General features: G+C 42.8%; 1 protein-coding gene across 9 annotated transcripts in view; it reads left to right on the top strand.

Moving 5' to 3' along the window:
- LOC138480812 (actin-binding protein WASF3-like) overlaps positions 1-21,472 on the top strand; it is a 1,100,082-nt gene that overhangs the window by 665,017 nt on the left and 413,593 nt on the right. For all 9 annotated transcript variants that reach the window (XM_069612569.1, XM_069612567.1, XM_069612561.1 and 6 more), the window contains one exon: positions 3,954-4,088. In XM_069612569.1, coding sequence (XP_069468670.1) covers positions 3,954-4,088 — 135 coding nt within the window. The remainder of the gene's footprint in view (positions 1-3,953; positions 4,089-21,472) is intronic.

Here is a 21,472-nt window from a genome sequence, read left to right as displayed (position 1 = left end):
CCGCGAACAGTTTGGATGTTCGCGAACAGTCCTGTGAAAGTTTGCGGACATCTCAGCATTAAAGGGTTGGTGAAATGCAGTTCTTGGATGGCTTATAACTTTGGCACCACTTAATGGAACTGCATGAACTTTTGTATGTATATTGCTGACCTGATTCCGAGAAAGTATGTCACGTTTGGTGGGATTCTGTCATGAGGGGGCAAAATTAGAGGGGTTCCCAATATAATGTAAAGGCTTATAAATGATGTGCCATTTGACGAATCACACTTAATTTGGATATTGATCATATATTTAGATATAATTGTTTTTGTAAAGTTTGGTGGGATTTTGTGAAGAGGGGGCAAAATTAGAGGGGAGTTCCAAAATAATATAAAGGCTTATAAATGAGGTGCCATTTGACGAATCTACATTTAATTTGGCAAACTGATAATAGATCTAGACATACATGTTTTTGCGAAGTTTGGTGGGATTCTCTCAAGAGGGAGCAAAATTAGAGGGGGGGTCCCAAAATATTGTAAAGGCTTATAAATGTGGTGTCATTTGACAAATCTACACAAAGGTTTGCAAAACGATTATAGATCTAGATATAGATGTTTTCGTAAAGTCTGAATGGATTTTGTCAAGTGGGGTCTAGGTTATATGACGATTGTATGTGCATACATTTGACACTTTTGAAAAAAAAAACATGGGTGGATTTCCAGCAAACTTGCGTAAGAAGCTTTGGCAAGGACCTACAAGCATGGTTTTGCAAATGAACCAGTGTTTTATTATTTGACAAGTGTCATAATGTAGCTACTAAAAATAGCGGTATACCTTTAGAGACTGAGGGGTAGCCTGTGGCCATGGGCAGTGGCCAGATTGTCCATGTCATGGAATAAGGTCATGATCCAGACAATCTAGCTACTGGCCATGACCACAAGGGATAAAACATAGGATTCAAGTGGCCATGTCCACCTCGGACTGGCTTTGTGGTAAAGTTATTTGAAATTAGGATAGATCTGAAAGGGAAGAAAAATGTGCTTGCAGTAATATGGCCATAGGGTTCTCTTTTTGCCTTCTGCAGGCTGCAATGGAAAGCGAAGAGGGGCCATGTATGGAACCCTCGCCTTCCCTTTCCATGGTGGCCATCTTGGAAAAGGATTTTCCTGCCTACATCGGGACACCACAGGCGTCCCGGTGTAGGAAGAAAAATCCTCTTTTTTAGTACCCCGGGTTCCCGCTTTGGGAACCTAGGCTGCTAATGTCCTCCATCCCCCATTTCAGGGGCTGGAATGGGGGGATATTGGTCCAGAGACCTTGTTATACACCCTTGTTTCGCTTGGGCTGATAACTTGGGCTGCTGGGCCGGTATCCACTGTTCCAATCCCTGGAATGGAGGAAGAACGCCACAATATTCCCATTAGCATAACACAAAATGCAAATGGAAATGTTGGAAAAACGTGTTGAGTCTAAGTACTTTACTGAGAAATATTAAGTAGATGGAGTCTATAGGTTTTTTTTAGTTCTATTTTTTAACTGTGAAAGGTGGTTCCTAAAAGAACATTTATTTTGTTTTTGGGTGCATTTTTTTTTGGCAGGAGAGCTGAGAACGATAGGTGGGGAGGGAGATGAGGGAAGAGGCACCAAACACTAATTTGGAGGGGAAGGTGGACAGGGGAAAATGTTGCGCGTGTGTTATTTCTAAGGTAGGGGGCAGTGTTTCTCATGCTCCTTGATCACAGCAGTGGTTGTGTCTCTTGGGGAGGAGGGATGGCATTAGCTGATTCTATTTTAAGAAAAATTGTAGTTTTGCAAAAAGTATGTACTGTGTACTAGATTGTTAATGGATGAGTAGGAATAGGTGTTGGAGATGTGCAAGGGAAATTTGAAATTGAAAGTTCCTAGATCAGTAGGAAATGCAGTTCCGAACTGTCCGCGAAGCACAGATCTTATTGTGAAATGCGTACGGGTTCTCGGACACGTCATGTGGCACTCTCCGGAAGGTCTGCAATGAAGTCAGATGTTCATAGACATTCTGGTTAAGTTGCACAAATAAAAACCAATGAAATTCAATGAAAAAACCTTGTTAAGGGGACGTTATGGTTAAGTTGCACTAATAAAAACCTATGAAATTCAGTGAAAAAACTTTGTTAAAGGGACGTTATGGTTCCAAGTAAAACCGAAAAACCCCTGAAATTCGCCAGTTATGGTAAACTAAGCAACCATAACTTGCGCCACCACCGTTCACTGCTAAGACTAACACCCACAACATCAAAGATAACATCACAAATGTCATTGATGACATGACATTGATGTACTGTGTCCTGTTATAGGAATTAGCCTATCATGATGGCAGAGACAGTATCTGGGTGTGTTTTGAGTAAGAGATCATGGTAGATGAAGAGGGTAAAGATGCCAGGAGGGCGCTAGATGTGTAGATAGTCAGAGCAGTGGCACTGAGGACATGCACTAGACATATGCTGACAGGATGAGGGAGTGTAGTCAGAAGAGTTAGAATTATGTTAGTGTGTCCTTGCTGCTCAAGGTACCACTTATTTTGTTTGAGAAAGAACAAAGCTGTTGTGAAGGGCTGCAAAGGGGCAATATCAGGGGAAATCCAGTTGTTGGTGACAGCCATCATTGAGAGTTGTGGTTATTGAGAAATGAGGTTTTTATAATAGCGGTTGACTATTCCAGAGGCCCATGGTTAGGTCAGTACAGAGGGCAGAGAATAAGAAGGTAGATTCGAGAGTAGAGGGAGGGAGACGGTTAGTGTAGATAAGGATGGAGTGAGTTGAGTTTGGGAGAGTGCGGCCAGAGAAGAGAGTGAAGGATGGAGATGGGAAGATGGGGGATTGGAGCCGGATGTAGTGGGGTTTAAACGAGGTGTGCTGGGAAGATGTCAAGGGAGAGAGAGTGGAAAAGAACAGTAAGCAGAATGGGAAAGATTGGTAGAATCCATTTTACTTTTTTCCTGCTATTTCAGGCAAAAATTGAAATTGGTAAAACAGGTGAATTTTGCAAAGAATTCACCAAATTTCTCCATGGAGCAAATGTAGTCCATTTTGTCCACACCTTCCCATGAGGGTAGCTCATATCAGTAAATGAACAGGAATTGGAATTAGGACTAAGTGTGTAATATAGGGAAGGAATTGAATGGAGAGTGAATAGAGAATAAATGGTGGCCCTAGGACCTACCAGTCCTAACAGGGCCAAATAGAAGGAGCCCTTAAATAAGCCACCCTGTGATTGAGTCACCAGGTGTAAGGATACCTGGAATGGGGCAAAATAGGCCGTTAGGAGCATTTGGGTCAATCACTTTATGGCCTGACCCATGGACAGCCGACAGTAGGACCGTCTCAGCGATTGCCTTAGCAAGCTGGGATTGTCATCTTTGGTCTTCCTTCAGATGTAGGCCAACCCATAACCTGCATCATTAGACATTGGTGAAGCACTAACACAGGAACAAGTTGCTGAACCCAAACATCCACAGTATATTGCAAGCCTCTCAGGCCACCAGATAACTGATGCTGCTTCCTCCATCCCATATTGAACCAATGGCACTTTACAAACCATCTGTATGTTTCCTGGTTTCACATTGCAGATTGACCCTTCGTGATCATCCATTAGGGTTCTACAAGACATTATTGCTAGACAAGTGGCTACATTGACTGCTGTATGTATTGGCTTGTATGTGTTCACGCACACTATTATCTATAAATAAGACCCCAAAAAGTCACCCAAAGTGTTACCGAGCCTGAGTATGATTGAGCCAATGACCAATAAGATATGCTTCTTGACAAAATGTAAGCTTACAGAGAAGCATCTTTATTTTCTAAATACCTTGACTGAAGCTTTAATTTTATACAAGTGTATCCAGGCCGCTGCCTTTTGCACGCCAAGATCACATTGGCCACAAATCCAACAATGACGTGAGCTCACACATCTTCTGTTTAATCCATCTCCTTCCACAGGTAGACATGCAGAGGACATATTTGGGGAGCTGTTCAACGAGGCAAATAGTTTCTACGTGAGGATGAACTCGCTGCAGGAGAGGGTGGACCTCCTGGTGATCAAAGTGACGCAGCTGGACTCCACGGTGGAAGAAGGTAGCACCCTAACTGCTTGCCTCTATATGTCAATCTCCATAGGTCATTATGCAGATATTATCTTGCCTTTTGGGGCTTCAAACCATTTGAATAGGTATTATGCATATATTCTCCTGCATTGGCTCTTAGAGTGCTAGGGGATGTTCTAATGGATGGACGGCTGACTGTGGTTTCGTTTTGGTGGGATTCCGTCCAATTGCTGATGAAAGAAATACGAATTCTCAGATTTGGTATATGTCCATATCCTGCCAGATGACTGGGAAAGCCCTGTTTTCTTTTCCCATTGTTGGGACAAGGACATTTTTAATTGTCCTATTTTACCAGTGTGGTGATTTTTCAATTGTAGACAGGCAGTGTTTTTGGATGATATTGTTCGAGTTTGACCAAATGGAATCATAGAAAGATAACTCAAGATCAGACTTGTTAACATTTCATTTTTTACTTTAAGCAGATTACACCTAACTATAGGGTCCCTCACCATTTAAAGACAGCATAACAGATGCTAGTTACTGACCCGCTATTTGTCAAGAGAAAGCCTCATAGGGATGATGACTCAGAAATGTCTTCTATTTTAAATTTATACAGCTACCTGTGGCTCCACGAAAAGAGATACAGTGATTTTGTTCTGGGCATTTTTCATGTTGTTAATGTTTTAATGGGGGTTCAACCCTAATACTCATTTTGACCCCATCCCTCTCCTTCTTCTTCTTCAGTCCACCTTTTTTCTCTTGTTTCTCCGTTTTCTATCCCTTTTCCTTGCTTTTGCACACAATATGGAAATTGATCAGTATTGGTTTTTTTGTGACTGCAAGCTGAGTAAAGGACTTTATTTAACATCTTCTCCAGAAAATGAAACTATTAAACGTGGCTGCCACCCGCTATATGTCGAAAGCTGTTTCTCCTTTGGTTATTTATTTGCTCAAAAGTTGCAGCTCCCTTGGATCTTCGGCAGGTCTCACGTGGCCGATGCCTTCATCAGGATATGTTACACAATTCTTTTCTTAAATATAAAGTTTGTTTTTGTATCCGATGTGGTTTCCTTGCTTATGTTGCATTGTTTTAACCCAATAAGGTGGTCACAGCTGTGGGTATCGGCCAGTTTCTGAGGGCATGATGCCAGTCTAGATTTTAAACAGCTTGTTTAAAAGATTGTCTTCGAAAATCACATTCTGAAAAGTTTCTTTTTATAGTTAATGATACTTAGAAACATTTGAAATCCCGAAAGCTTGTCTGAATTTTCATGTTCTAAAATATTAATTATATCAAGTTTTCATGTAGTGCTGAATGCCAGAATCAGCCTTTTTCCAAACACTGTGATAGTAGGTGTTATTTCCCATTTTAAAATTACCCAGTTTATTTACCTGGGAACAGTGCCGGATTAAGCCCTGTGGAGGCCCCGAGGCAGTTGAAAGTTCGAAATTTCGGGGCCCCCCTAGCAAATCATAAGAATACTAATACACCCCAGGCCGTTGCGCAGCGCAGCAGCGCATCAAAGCCTCTGCCTTCCCGGAGCCTCTAAAAGTAGTGGGGCCCATAGGCCAGTGCCTACTTGGCCTAAGGGATAATCCGGCACTGCCTGGGAAGAATGAACGGTATTGGAACCTTTGGCAGGGAGGCTGACCCTCTGTCTTGTTTAAGCATTTGCAAGCAGGGTTTGAGCAGGCGCAATTGCTTTAACGCTAGTGAAATTGAGGTGCAGATTCACATGCAAGTGTCCATGAGCAAACACCATACGGAAAATCAGAAAATGTATTTGTGAAGCGACACATTTATTTAGGTCCGTGATGTCCCTTTTCAAGTCATCCACTGTTTGTGAAGAATGAAGAATAGGTCCTTTTTTTCTTTTTTTGTGTGTGAGCCACAAACAACATATAGCTGAGAATTTTGACAATCTGGACAATTCGTCCCTTCTCCCCAGAGGAGAGCCACCCCCTTTGAGGCTAGGGAAGTGAACCTGCTCAGTAAGACCTAGAGGTCGGGGGGAGTGGGACCTTACTGGGAGCGACTCTCCTCTTGGGGACAATGACTGCCATTCCATTAAGGAACTCCCTGTCCAAACCACTATATGGGTGTTGGAAAGACTTTGCCATCTCCTGCTATACCTGTAAACAACAAAGACCCTTCTTTCACTCTATTGGCTTCATGCTAATACTCAATGCTATTGGCTTAGGCTGAACCTCATCTGAAGGCCATAAGCAAATAAGACGGACTCAATTCTGTTTGATGTAATGGTGTACATATAACAGCACAGGCTGCGAATAGAGAAGTGACTCCTACTGAGGTAGGAAAGTCCTTGCTACGCAGAGGTAAGCCTCTGTGGAGATGCCGTCCTGGGGGTGGAGTGACACAGCCCACGGATCCAGCAGTGACAGGAAGGCAGCGAGACACGCTAGCTGGAGGCAGGCAATCTGACAGAGCACTCGGTTCCGGTCCGGATAGAAGCAGAGAAAGGAAGAGGATCACCTTCCCTGGTGGCGCGACCACAAGAAAGCAGTCATGGCCTTGGCACCTGGCAACCGATGCCGAGACCAGGAGAGAGCAGATCCCGGGTCCCTGAGTTCAATGTGGCAAGTGTGTTTGCTGATGAGATGCGATTTTAGAGGGAAAGGAATACCCCCAACGTGGGGACCCCAAAATGTGCTATGAACTCCAGCTGTCAAGAGGACAGAAGGTGACAACTGTACTAAAGCCTGGGGAAACGTACAGAACCCTGAGTTAGGTAAAACAGGCTGAAAAGGATGCACACGCTGCTTATCAAGGAAAGAGAAGCAGCCAAGATTCCAAGAGTCTAAAAGAACCTAGCAGACACATGCCTTATTTAAAGAGGAGTAAAATAAATGTTTATGATTCCTACCATGGCTGGGAAAGCAAACCAAGAATAAAATAGAGTGAAATAGATGTGTAAACTATATGTCAAGGTTAGCGAAGCCTTCAACTGTATGAGAACCTAAGAAAATTGAACGGCATGCAGCCTATGTTCATTAATAGGACTGAGGCCCAATGTATCTACTGAAGAGCCACAGGACTTTGGGGAGCCACTGTGCCACGAAGTGGGACACAGAGAAGTGTGTTAAAAAAGAATCCCAGAGGGAGGTGAACACTAGTAAACTCTAAGAAAAGTAAAGAAAGAAGAAGTCTTTTACCAAGGGTGGAAGAGAAAACAACACAGAGGACATTATTTTTTGTTTTTAACCGACAAAGCCAGTTGAGAAGGTTGTGAAACCTGACATTACATTTCCAAGGCACATTGAGAATGCGCACAGGTCAATTATGAGTTGGGCCAGGCAGAAGCTCACTCATGGTAATCATCTACCACTTCCATAGCAAGGAGACCTTCATGACCTTGGTTTAGAAGGCAGCGAGCTTGTCTCATAGCGAGTAGGACTGCTAGGCATTGTCCTTTCATTTAAATAAATCACTTTGAGACATGACCCACTGTAGTCCGAGTCTGAGACATGACCCACTGTAGTCCGAGTCCTTCTCCTGGTTCGCCACAGAGTGTTACCCAATAATCCAGCGCCTCCATTATTCAGTGAATCACCTTTAACATGATGTCATGGTATACAGTGGAATGGCAGTATTATCGCCAGAACATCTGAGATCAACCTGTAGGACACCGCCTCAATCCTGGTAGCACTCAACCCTCAATCATTCCGAGGTCAATAAACTGAGTACTAGTAAATGTAGCAACTGTTACGGCACTTGGAAGCAGGAAGAATCTAGCATGAAGCACTATGCAAACATGTGGTATGCATAAGGTGCTATTGTGAGAGCTGGGGCATATCCAGCATCAGCGTAGTGGTAATTCCTTTGACACTAGTAATTATTCTAGGCTGGTTGAGGCCAGCAATGGTTAGAGTGTTAATACAATAATAGCAAGAGTCACTGTACCTTTCTCTCTCAGCTGAAGGACGTGTTCATAAGGACGTGAGATGAGCCGGGCGAGTCTATAATTATATGATTAGATGCATTTCTGCTGGTTTGCATCTCCCTATTTTGAATAGTGAAGCGACACTAATTTAAATGTTATCTCAATTCAATTTAATGTATCATTGAACTGGCAAAACCTGTAAAGAGCGATTAGTCACAGAAAATGATCATCATTTTTTTAAATATACCGTGTAGAATTTACATTTTCAAGTGGTATACTTCCTCTTGTCTTTTAAGTGATGGTCTCTTGTGAAGGGTTTTTCAAGGTGAAAGGCACTTCAACTAATGAAGAATTAATTGATTGATCAAGGTCATTTGTGGCCAGTGTCTTGTCATGAAAGAATGCTTATGGCCTTAAACTGCCTGGGATTAATAAACAATCAGGAGATTGTTTTGATAATATGTTTCATTTTTTGGTGTCTTTTCTATAGTCACCATTTCATTTAGTATATTTAGAAAGTTTCTCGGTTCTTAAGAACGGCAAGGTGTGCAAATGAGCTTTGTTATTTTGGGATTAAGAGTTGTTTCTGACATTATCGATCTATATTTTTCCCCAACTCCCTAACATTGTTTTTGACCCATCGGTGGTAGGGCCCAGTGTGTCCTTTAAAGCTGGTCCAGAACTAGTACACATGCCAAGTCAACACCTTATCAGCACTCCGGATTATGCTGATCCCTATTGGTTGTCTATTACAAAAATGAACAAGACTCATACCAATTCATTTATCTCAGCAAATCATATAGTACATCACACCAGACAATTGGGGGCCAAGTTTGAATACTTCTTCATCTCTGAATTTGCAGTGGGTAGTGCACAATGAGTAGTGTTGCCTTGTTAGGCACTAGTCACTGGTACCTGCTGAAAACGTCCTCATGGACTGGAACAAAGAGTCACTCTCTGCACACAGTCATTCAAGGGAGTCGAATCATGCACGTTCCTTAAGGGTAATATTGTGGGGAACTCACTCCACCAACATTTATTCCAGGAGTAAATCCATCTTTCCATTGCTGCCCTGTCCATTTGAAGGAGTGAGACAGGGAACACATTTTTACCTTTGCACTAATTACTGATTTACTAATTACGGAGAGACGAGCGAGTCGCAGTCTTGCAGCACACCCTGGAAGTCTGACTGCTATTTCCTTTTTTGTGGGCGGATTGTTTAAAAACCTTGTTACGCCGCGGAGCAGCCACAGAGAGTCGAGCAAGTCGCAGTCTTGCAGCGCACCCTGGAAGTCTGACTGCTATTTCCTTTTTTGTGTGCGGATTGTTTAAAAACCTTGTTACGCCACGGAGCGGTCACGGAGAGTCGAGTGAGTCGCAGTCTTGCAGCACACCCTGGAAGACTTACTGCTATTTCCTTTTTTGTGGGCGGATTGTTTAAAAACCTTGTTACGCCGCAGATTGGCCGCGGAGAGTCGAGCGAGTCTCAGTCTTGCAGTCCTGCAGACTCGCCGCTCACTGCCCGTCTGCCGCCCATCGCTGCCTGCCACGGTTGCAACATGGAGGAAGGACTCCTCCTGCAAAGTTCAAGAAGGCGGCTCAGGGATCCAACCTCCAATTTGGATTCCTCCGGCGCAGCCACGAAGGCTGAAGGTAAGCTCCCACTGGGGGGTTCTCTGAATACAAAATCACCAATTGATTCCCCGCCGGATCACTTCTCCAACCCTGTTATACACGCATCAGAAATAGAGATTGACAAAAATGAACTAACAGATGTAATTGTCGAAACTAACTTTCATGAAACAAGCGACAAGGTCTTCTTGGCTGGCCCACCGCCTGCTGTCTACCTGTCTCTCCGACTTTGTTCAGCGTAAGATAGCGGAGCAGAGAGGGTGAGAGAGCCGGTCGAGGAGTCGGGCACGGGAGAGATAAAAGTACGATCCACACCCAACAACAAGCAGGGGAAGACTGTGAAGACCACAGACATTGATTTATAAGGGTTCAATTTCAGTGGGTACACCTAAAGAGTCACTGGCAACAACACCATACTTTGACTGTGAGACTTCGGATTTTCAAACTATAAAAGCATCACAGTAGAAATACATCACATACCGTGTAAACCAAACACGGTACTTTCGCCTGCGAGCATTATCCTCCTGCATCCAAATGAACGTATTAACCACAAATGCATTCTCTCCTCGGATGAGCTTTCACTTGAGAATGGTTTTCAATGCTCCTGTTGTGACAAGCAGTCACTTAACAAGACCCTCTTTGAGGACGCATCAGGCATAAGGGAGCCTTACAAAGATGACAAGTTGGACAAAATCCCCTCTCTCAAAGGAACAACGGAAACCTGTGTAGGAGTCAGACCTAAACCACGAAGGAAAACTCACAAAAAGACCCTCAATTTGAAAAATTCAAAACTAGTATGCACTAAGCTTAAGTGCTTTAAAATGACCAAAAACAAATTCAAGGAGCGGCCGAAAGAAAACAGACCCTAACTCCTTCGACAAACCTCCACGAAAAAACAAAATAAAAGGCACAAATGAAAGAAAACTCCTCTTCCTGTTTGTCTTGGGATGGAGTCTATACTATTTGACAAGCCTCGAACATACAGGAAGATCGTCCCAAAAAGAACTTTGTTTTCGGGTAACTTGGCGAACTTCTTCTTTAAGCGCAAACTATCAAATCAGGCGCCGACCGAAATTGAACTCCTTGTGGCACGTGAAATCTCAGACACTGAGCTGTTGGAAATGACAACCGATGCAGTGGAAGGAACGGACCCTCATCGATCCTTTCCAACCTGTCGAAAGGAGGACCCAAGTCTACCAAAAGTCATCAATTAAACCCCTGGGCCTGTAGATCTTCAGCCACTTGCTAAAACTAAGGGACAACCCTGCCCAGTCTTGGGACTGTCGATGGTCAGAGAAGTGGCCATAACATTGAGTGCCGACTCAGTATCACTCATAACTTTGTCGGACCCCAACAAGACCAGAAAAATTAGGTACGAGTCGTTCGAAGGAGACATCAGCCAGCCTCATTTTGTGAGCCTAGATGACCCCCAAAAGGAACTTGCAGCCTAGAAATCTTTGTCTAAACAAACCAATGGCGGAGACAAGGAGATTGAGTCTAGGTGAAACCCACACACGGAATGACCACACAAGGCAATCCTACAATCACTCCTTTGGTTGCCACTAGCAGACTCCTATTAACAAAGCATGTAATAACACCACAAAATAAAGGCAGAAGTATTTCTCTCGAGCTACACGAAAGTTACAACTCTCAAAAATCCCCTATAAAAGAAGCCCTTACGAGAGACTTAACCAATGGTGTAATTGATGCTATTCACAATCTACAAAACAAAACACCTATTCCTTCGACCCACTTACCTCCAATTGAAGCTGTGGGATCCTCATCACCATCAATAAATCGCACTTCTAGGAAGCTTAGTGACCAAGTTCTGGGAGAAAATACCAGAAAGTCTGACCTGCTGGCAGTCATGTCCACAGTGACCATAACTTTAGCACCATTCTCTAAACTATAAGTGCCAATTCATGAGACTTTAAAAGATCAAACCTCAATCATCGCAACAATGAACAGCAAACTTCTGTTCCTAGAAGGATAGCTTTGGAAACCAACAGAAAAACCAACAATCACATCAAAAAAGAGGCAAGTTCACAAACTATCCCACAAGAAGGAGAACGTAAACCCAACCCAAAAACTGTGTGATCCTAAGGGTCAGAGTGAAAAAACAAGCTATCAAATAGATGACCAGATAGACCTAACAACTGAAATAGTATGTCGATTGAATTTGGCCACACAGACAGTAAGTAAAGGAAATACTAGAAAAAAAGACTCCCAAACTCTGCAAGTGGCCACACTACGGAACACAGTAGCACCGAATTATGACAAAAGCATTAAGGAATACTTCATCTCGGAAAACTTGAAAAGTATTAGTGGAGTCCTAACCAAGAACTTAAACCAACAAAGCAGTGAAGTAACAACAATACCGCCCAGAACCGAAGACAGAGAGTCACCAGAAAGCGAAGAAACACAACTCCCACCTAGCATGCATCCGACCACGCTCAAAGAGGCAGAAGTCAGAACAAGGGCACTGAATTTAATGGACTAAAGAAGGGTAGTAGAAGTAGCAAATAAGAACTTGGAGGGATCAACCACTTTGATGGACATCTCAGAATACCCATTCGAAAACTCAGAGTCTGAAATTACAGACCCTGTAGAGCCAGCTAAATTAAATTTGAGGGCAGAAACCACCAGTAATACCCTTCATCAGGATTCAGTTGAGTTGTGTGTCACTGACATTCCTAATCTCAAAGGAACTCCTATGAAAGAGACATCCTCTCCACCTTTCCCTTTCTTTACGACCCTGTCAGAAAAAAGAAAAAGAGTACATCAGAAAGCCGCCTCAAGAGGAAAGATTGAACAAGAGACAGAGGAACTCTGGGTTGAAACTTCGATAAAGAGAACAGAGACGCCTATCATCTGTGCTAAGAAACACAGTTCAGATAGGCGAGACAAAACGAGACCTACTACTCAACGGACTGTCCTAAGTAAAGTGGGGGAGAAACCTAAAATCAAGGAAGGAAGATGGGAACGCCATTCAGAGTCCAACAATAATAAACATAAGGAATGCCGGTAGACCTCTCAACCCTCACGAAGAACGAGGTCTGTTAAGCTGACAAGAATTTTGGGGAAAAAAGCCAACTTAATCTTAAAAAACAAAGCTATTCTGCAGCAGTTCCACTGTCTGCCTAATTAAAGACTGATATCTACGGACAATATCCAAATAGTGGAATTTGGAGAAAAACAGGTCACAGATTCAGTCTATCTTCACATTAAGTAAATACCAGTGATAGACACACTCTTTGAGGCAACTGACCACCTTTGTAAATTGGGATTTGACCTGAGTCATTCCACCACCATGATAACTCAACAGAATCCTTGCATGGAGGAGGATGACATGCTTTAACTCAAAAAGAAAAAGACCAAGCTGACAAACTCAACAAGGGTCCCCCAATAACGGATCCCAAAATAAACACAGTTAAACAATTGAACACTGTGACAAAGAATCTAACTCGAGAAGTCTCACATAAACACACTTCCAACCTGGCCAGTCCTCGAAGCTTACTTATGAACGGAGACACAGAAAAATGACAACCAGAGGCTGAGTCCAACCTAAGAAAACGGAGTGAGACACATAGACCAATTTTAAAGATCACATTCAACCCAGATAAACTGGAGGATGAAAAATTGGTCTCTATAGACGAACAACAAATCAGAAATGAAAGAACCCCAGAAAAATCATGGAGACGGGTATCAAAAGTTCACTCTAATACCTCGAATGAATAGCAACTCAAGAACGTCCGTCATCTGGAAAACAAGTTTGAAATTACTAACTATACGAACCGTAAAGAACTAAAACTAGGTTCTTGGAATACAAGGGGGTTTAAGCATTTGACATCACCCAGTGACTTAAACTTGGGAGTGTTTGACATTCTTTGCCTTCATGAAACATGGCTGCTTACTCCCCCTGTAATGGACCAATACGATACGAGATTCGCATCAGCTCAAGAAAGGACTCAAAGGTCGGCCTGTTTTTGGGCTTTTAACAGCAATAAAATTTGGTTCAGGCTTTTGGCAATACGAGTTGAGTGGACAACGGTCGAGTCTCCAAAGAGTGAGAAAAACATCCAAAACCTGATCATTATTAACTGCTATTGGAACCCTGAGTTGGTCTCAAAAGGGGCCTTTATGGAATTGATAACTTCAACAATTGATATGGGCCTAAAAAACAGGACATCCCATTGTTCTTAATATGCAGAGATTTAAACGCGTCCTGCAGCCCGTTTTTTTTCTCTGCAATTACGCAAAAACTAAAATCTCCTAGGGAAATAAGATGGAAATTATGGTCAGCAGCCATGAGACTGAGGAACTTAGTCTCCATGGAGCTGAACCGCCCAGTTACAAAACCTGCAATACCAACTTGGCGGTGAGGGGACCAGTCAGCTGATATTGACCATGTGTTTGTATCCACCGAATTGGCACATTATATTGTGGAGCACGAGATTATCCAAACTAAGAACAGCGATCACAACTTGAGACTCGTGACTCTTGCGAGGGGACTGGAAACCCTGAGATCAATGATGGGAGTAGAGGTTACGGTAAAAATTGGAGGTAATCGACTTTGTATGAAAATGAATTACATCAAAGTAATAACTGAAACATATACTACGACACCCAACAGAGGAGATGAGATGAAGGAGATAAACCAGTCGGACTTCGTGACCCTGCTTGACTATTTTAAATTCACAAAGTCAAGGCAGAAAAAGCCAGAACAAACGATGCGGCACTGCTACGATGAGGCATTAGTGGAAAGACGTAAAATAGTTAGATGTCTAAAAAAAGCTAAGAATGCCATCCAGGTCTATAAAAACTGGGTAGCTGGACGCAAAAGAATTGTACTCCAGAATAACGCAGAGCATATGCTCAAATCTTTGAGCAAGAAAAACTTGAGAGACTTCTGGCAGCTGATAAAACAAGGTCAAACAATTACCCATGACACCCAATAGAACTACATCAGTGAGTCACAGTGGGAACAAAATATTTGGACTCTTTTCAAAGACGTAGGAATAACTTCAGCTCCTATACGTCAGTTCCGAATAGTGGAATCTGGGCATCAGCTTGGAACAGATCCATTTGAAATTCAAAAAGCTTACTACATTAAGAGCACCAGGGCCTGACGGCCTAAGTAACGCAATGATAAAAGAAAACCCAGACGAATGGGCGACCTTTATAAATGTCGTCTTTGTTCAAATCTGTAGAACTCATCAAATCCCTTGTTTGTGGAAGACATCAACGATTGTTCCAATCTTTGAAAAGGGAAAAAAAGACGAACCTGAGGATTATCGCCCAATTGTGTTACTGGACGTCATAGGCAACATTTTTGGATCCTTCCTACTTGCAACATTTTCCAGCTGGACTACAAACGACAGCTGGTTTTACCCCTTTCAAATGAACATCGGCACAGTAGCAAACATTGTGCTATTAAACATCTTGAAAGCCCAGAGCCACCAGGCGGATCCCAGAATTTACATCATTTTTGTAGACTTAACCCAAGCCTTCGATAGAGTAAACAGGTGAAGACTATGGCAAAAACTACAGGAGCAAAAGTGTCCGCATGACATTTTGTATCCACTAATGCAACTACACTCTGGCACCTCGATCAGAGTTCGTCTAAACAGAGAAGGTCTCCTAAGTTAGCGAATTCCAACTTGGAGAGGGGTCAAGCAAGGTTGCCCCCTTGCTCCTGCTATCTACAATTTCTATATTGCTGACATTGCCAACTTCAAACCATCTATCCGGTCTTTTCCACCTAAACTAGGAAAAGTTAAATTAACAAGATTACTCTACGCAGATGATCTGATCATAATTGATCAAACAGTAGTAGGCTTCCAGAGACAATTAGACAGCCTCCAGCGTTATCTGCTCGAAAACAATTTGGAGATAAACGAAGGTAAAATAAAAATCATCTGCCTTCAAAAAGCAAAACAGAGAAAGAATAAACCAAACTGGTTTTTGGCCGATAAGAAGATCGAGGAAGTGGACTCAATCAAGTTCCTCAGAATCTTGTTCAACAACAGTACTATAGAAGCGCTGGCCCAAGACCTCCTAAAGAACAAGGTCACAGTGTTGATAACGCAGGCGCAGGGTCAGCTGATGGACAAAAGATTTGGGAGGTAATCTTTGACGACAGACACTTGCTAATGACCTGCCCTAGGTGGGGGCCCTTGAGGGAAATACACCTGACCCCAATACTGAGTAAATTCGCCACAATGGACACAGAGGAATGCTGGAAAACTCTAATATGTGGTGAGCAAACTAAGATGATTTTTGTCACAGTTTTAATGATGAAGTTCATTATGCCAAACCTTGTGTGATAAATTGATGTATAGGAGATTGTGACTGGGGATGTACATTTAGATTTGCCCTTTGATTCCATCTTTGCCTTACTCTTGACTTTCCTTTTGTCTGTTGTCCCTTTCCACCTCTTCCTTCCACCCGGATTTGGATGAACAGGATGTTGTAATACTAAGTGTTTTTGAAAAAATTGTTAATACAAATAACTCAAATAAAATAAAAAATAAAAAATATTACAGATTTTTTAGGATTATTCTACTGAGTAAATCTGTCCTGCCCCACCTGTTTAACCCTGTAAGAGAGGCCTAGAGTTAGGGAGCCCTGACACTCCCCCAAACTGGAACCTGGGCTGTCTGTGCTTAGCCAGGCAAGTTCAGAGAGTCTATTAGCTAGGAGAGTCACGGTGAAACTAGTTTACCCTCACCCTCAATAGTCCATCCGGCATCCCTCATGGAACTCCTCAAGGAACTCCGAAGATAAGATGAAATGCATGCTGTTTAACCCCATAAATCAAACCATTATGAGGAAACAGTGCATCATTCACCCCAAACCATATGTTGGTTCTGAAGAGAGTCCAAGAAATTGGACCAAGGAATAAGTCAGTGGCTAGGAACAGCCTTCCAGATATCCTGGTGTCAGTCGAAGAATGGAATGGGCAGGAAGGGCATTCCAGAGGTGTCTAAACAGAACTGAGAAAGCACGACTACCCTGTGGGGCAACATTTGGACAGAGTTTTGCTAGCTGATCTCAGAGTGCTCTTATGTGTGGATTTTTTATATTTCACTTTGCCGGGGGTGGAAATAGGCTGATTCCGTGGTATACCCCCTGGACGATGCATGAGGTTTTGAACTTCAACTTCTGTAGACTGAGAATCCGGTGGATGGTGCTGATTGCTGGCGGGAGGTGTCCCTGGCATTGCAGTCCACACATGAGGCTGGCTGATGCATTTTGGCATGCTGGAGTTTACAGATTTGAAAAGACTTAGATGGATACCATCACAGTACCCGAGAAGGGATTGGATGGATGCTTTGGTAATGGTGATATTACTGTTAGTTGTGAAGTGGCTTGTGATGCGTCAGTGACCTCAGGGAGTAGAAGCCGTTCTTGACTGATGTATTGTGTGACCATTGAATCTGAGTTTTGAATGATTACTCCCAGCTTTCTGACGTATTGTAGCCGAGTGGGGCAATGGTCAAAGGCTTGAGGACACATATTTTAGTTTCAGGATTCAGTTGCAGGTTTTAGTTGAATGTAATAATCTTAGTTGTGGCTCAGCTGAATTGAATTCTATTGTATTCATTATTCAGAAACCTCTGCCAGTGGCCAGTCATAATACCACTACTCACCAAAGCATTGCCAGTGGGAGCCAAGTTATTTCCCCTTGTTCCCTGGCACACCAGCCAGCACTTACTCCATTCTAGGACTGGAGTATGATTAGTAAATGACCATGTCCTGGAATATGTGGGAACTGTTTTGTGGGCTTCGGAAGGTTTGGTAGGTGGAGTTATAACCTACAGCCCCTTCATAAAACAGTGCAGTAGATGAGGGTGATGTGCTGAAGCTGTCTTAGAATCACAGCCATAACCAAGCGCCTTGAGATTTGCTCTCATCTGTATACATGCTAAGTGCTCACACACGCACAGAGTTCCATTTACAGCACTTAACATCAATGGCGTGCATACATTCAGACTGTGACTAGAGTAAACACAACTGGAAACAATTCACACATGCTCCAGTCCCTGTTCATCCCACTACACTCAAAACCTGGTCCTAATCCACTCACTGCATTGACTCCAAACAAGCATGTTTCTATTGGACCGAAAGGACCTCAAAAGGTCATGGTTCTTCACACGTGTACAAACTGGCAAACTGGCCACTCTTCTCAGGTCCAGTACGGCAGCAACCAGCAGGCGCAAACACAGGCTTATCAGACATGTGTTCTGATTTGCTGGCGCCATCCCTCTGGTTGCTAATGCATGAAGGACCCTACCACTATGGCAGTTTGTTTGAAGTTACAGCTGTCCCTGCAGGTTGCTCAATAATGTTGACTCTGCCTTGACCATCATTAGCAATGATTGCTGTTGTCAGGACTCACCTTGGCCTCTGTAATTCCTGGCACCATTGACCTCTGAGGGGTGTTCACATGTGTGGACCAATACCTGAGGCACATCACGCCCTTACCAAGACTGCAGCCCTCCGTGCTCGTTTCTGCCTCAACCATCATGGCGGAATTCCACTTCCCGGTCCGCGCTGAGTCTACAGCATGGATTTAATGACGGAATTCAGCAGAGTCTGAGTGCTTGTGTTCTTCTTTCTTTGTGTGACCATTCTGGTACATTCCTATTTCATGGATGACTGTGGGAAATCCTGCTACATGGGGGTGCAACCTTCTGTTGCTCTTCTTGCCTGGCATCCTGTAAGCGGAATCAATTCAACACTACAGCTAAGTCAATGCCTAGTCTGGGATGCTGAGGGAAACCCTTATTGATATATTTTTATGTCCAGTTTGTTTTCTCTGGATGACCACCCTTATATAACACCCCTCTCTTAGAATCCCCCTGACCCCACTGAGCCAAGAAGTAGGTTTGTTTTGCAAATTAAAAGGTTTATTTGAAAATTAAACAATATATATATATATATATATATATATATCACACTTTTATAATAAATTAATGTTTGATAGCACACTTGTGTAGATGATAGTGATCAACAATGGATACTGTTACAGTGGTACATTCTTTTTGATGGCTTAGAAGTGATATAGAGAGGATAAAGTAGCTGAGAATGCTTTGATGGCTTCAAGGACAATGCAATTATGAATGAAAATGCAGTACAGAAAATAAACTTGATATGACTTCCACAAAAGACAATGTAATCACTTTTCTTTGACAATTCACCCCCCCCCCCTTTATGCAAGGTAAAGAGATGGAAGGGAAGCACACAGTTCTCAGGAATGCAATCAAATATAATTCAGTTCCCCCTAGCAAGCTTAGAGGAAAACAGGTAGGAGTTTGAAACACATGCAATATACTTAGATGTGGTATGCAAAGAAGTGAAAAATATGCGAAAAATGCTTTTAATTCCCTATAGGAGGTTCAGGGTAGGTGATAGATACTTTGAATCAGGTCAGGCCAGCCCTATCAATGATTCAGGGATGGTTATTAGGTTGAAAACAGATTTCAGGGATGGAAGCAAAGACAAATATTTTTACACGTGGCTGAAATTAAGCAAAATGTCAAATCGCGGCAAATTTAGTTGCGTGCGTCGAGCACAATTACGGAGGCACTATAAGGAGTAAGTCGGGTCTAAGTTCGTTGGAAAGCCTAGAATCTTAGCTTTAAGATGAAAGTTAAATCTCGTTCATAGCACAAACGGTTCCGGAGATACGGCCGATTTAGTAAAGGTAGTTTTTCGGATTTGAAATTTTAAAGCGCAGAATGACAGATGACAGTTTTCATTTTTAAAAATGACAGAATGACACGATTTTAGGAGGCAGTTCTAATAAGCTAAAATAGTTTGGATTAGATTATTTTAAACTAAGAGATTGGTTTTGGCACAGTGCTAGCTGGGTACTCACACTAGATTTTGGACAGGAATGCGACTTCGTCACTGATCGGGTCAGGATTGGCTGGACTTCTGCTAGCGGTTCTTCACAGCGATCTGGTCTCTGGGTCTCTGGTTCTGTTATCGGTTCTGCTAGCGGTTCCGGATACAGCGGTCTCTGGTTCTGCTCTCAGCACTGCACAGTTCTGGTCTCTCTGGATCTCTGGTCTCTCTGTATCTCTGGTCTATGGAGATTGATGGATTTGAAGTCTGGAGTCTCCCGGCAAAGCGTCCCGCAAGAAAGTGGAAAGTGAATGTCCCTACCTGGGTTCCAGTGGCTCTTTTTATGTGTTTTGAAAATGGGTGTGTGCCTGGGCCTACCTAAGCCTGCCCCTCTCACTTATCGTTGGCCAAGCTTTCCTCTCTCCCTTGATTGGGGGAAAGAAATGGAGTGTCAAAGTGATGCTGTAGGTTTTATGCTCAGAGGAACCTCCCCTTGTCAAATTGCACACAAATCTATTTCTGACCCAAATACATATTTATCTTTGTACCATTTTTCTAATATTATAGGTCCAGTTAACATATTTTCTGTAGCACCAAACCATCCGATCCCTGTCTTTGTACGATGTCGTGTCCACTTATGACAGAATTCTCCCTTTTCATCCAGATAACGACCTCTAAACCTTTCCAGATTTTACACAAATGTGCCCCAGGGGTATGGGTTTCAGATGATAAAGTGTCAGATTTTTAACATGCATACATTTGGAGTAACACATTTTTTTTCCGCTACTATCCCCAAGAACATACCACAGGGTTCTAAAACCTCTTAAAATGTGCACAGAAAAATCACAAGAATGATGATGTTATTTATATAATTTTGACAAGTCTGCACTATGAATTATCCATCTTTTTAATATCATGCTCTGGCCCCAAAGGGGTGTGGTTTTCCAAAGCACATGGTGGAATTTCTGGTTTATCCACTTCCCCCAAGCTCAGCTTGCTCTCACAGGCACTGCCCCTCCCAGTTTCTCCCAAGAGGAAGCCATTTTACGACCCCCCCAATATAACATTTGCCTGAGCCAGGGACAGTGCTTTGTTTAGTTTCCTGTAGTCCCCAGGTGCCACTCCCCTAATTCAATCAGAGAGGTGTCATCTCCTTTTGGCAGGGGCAGCAGGATGCAGCCAGGCCTGGGAAGAGTTCTTGAGCCAGTTCAACTCCTGTCGGGGGTAGTTGTCAGGCAGAATTCAGCTAAATGACACTTTAGTTCCCAGTTTTCTACATTCAAATCACACTGACAATTTTTGCACATGCAGCTAGAACGCTGATTCTAAGTTCAAAACTAGGACATTTAAACAATTGCAACCTATGTGACACTCACAAGTAGGTCACTCATTTATTCTAAACATTTCGATTTTAGTGGCTTTAAACCCAAATTCAATTAAGCTGCTGACATCCCCAGCTATTTTTTTTATATATACATTAAATAATTACTTCCTTCAAGTCATTTCAGAATATAGTTTTACATTGTATCCACCTCTTAGCAAGTCTTTCCTTGGCCTGGTTTGGGTTCATTTGTTCAGTTCTACACAAAAGTCGGGTGGTTTTAAAACGCCGGCTTTCTGATAGTGGTGAGCACCAGTATTGCATCCATTTTTGACATTAAGAAAATGAATTCCCCACAGTTCTGGGTTGCTTTTGGCAATCAGCATTGCCATTCCCAATGGTTTCAGGCTACTGTGTGTGTAGCCCAATGGTGGTTTTAGGTAGTACACTTCTGTGCTCACAACATAGGCAAAAATGGGTGGCAGCCTATTCTTCATGTTTTCCCTGTGCACTCTCTGGGAGTTCTGGCCATCATGATGTTTTCAATGCCAGTAATGCACAGTTTTATGGTAGGGCTTGAATGCATCGGTAAAAACATCCCACAAGCCTCCCCTCTTGCGATGGCCATTCTGAACTTTCACTGATGGAACTCGCAAGATCTGGGATGTTCGCCTCATCTTCTTCCAATTCCGTAAATGGCACAGTTCA

This window comes from Ambystoma mexicanum, chromosome 5p (assembly GCF_040938575.1).
Source record: "Ambystoma mexicanum isolate Mex_15411 chromosome 5p, UKY_AmexF1_1, whole genome shotgun sequence".
In the NCBI taxonomy this organism is placed as follows: domain Eukaryota; kingdom Metazoa; phylum Chordata; class Amphibia; order Caudata; family Ambystomatidae; genus Ambystoma; species Ambystoma mexicanum.
The sequence above is the reverse complement of the archived record's forward strand: the minus strand, read 5'-3'. Positions and strand labels throughout refer to the sequence as shown.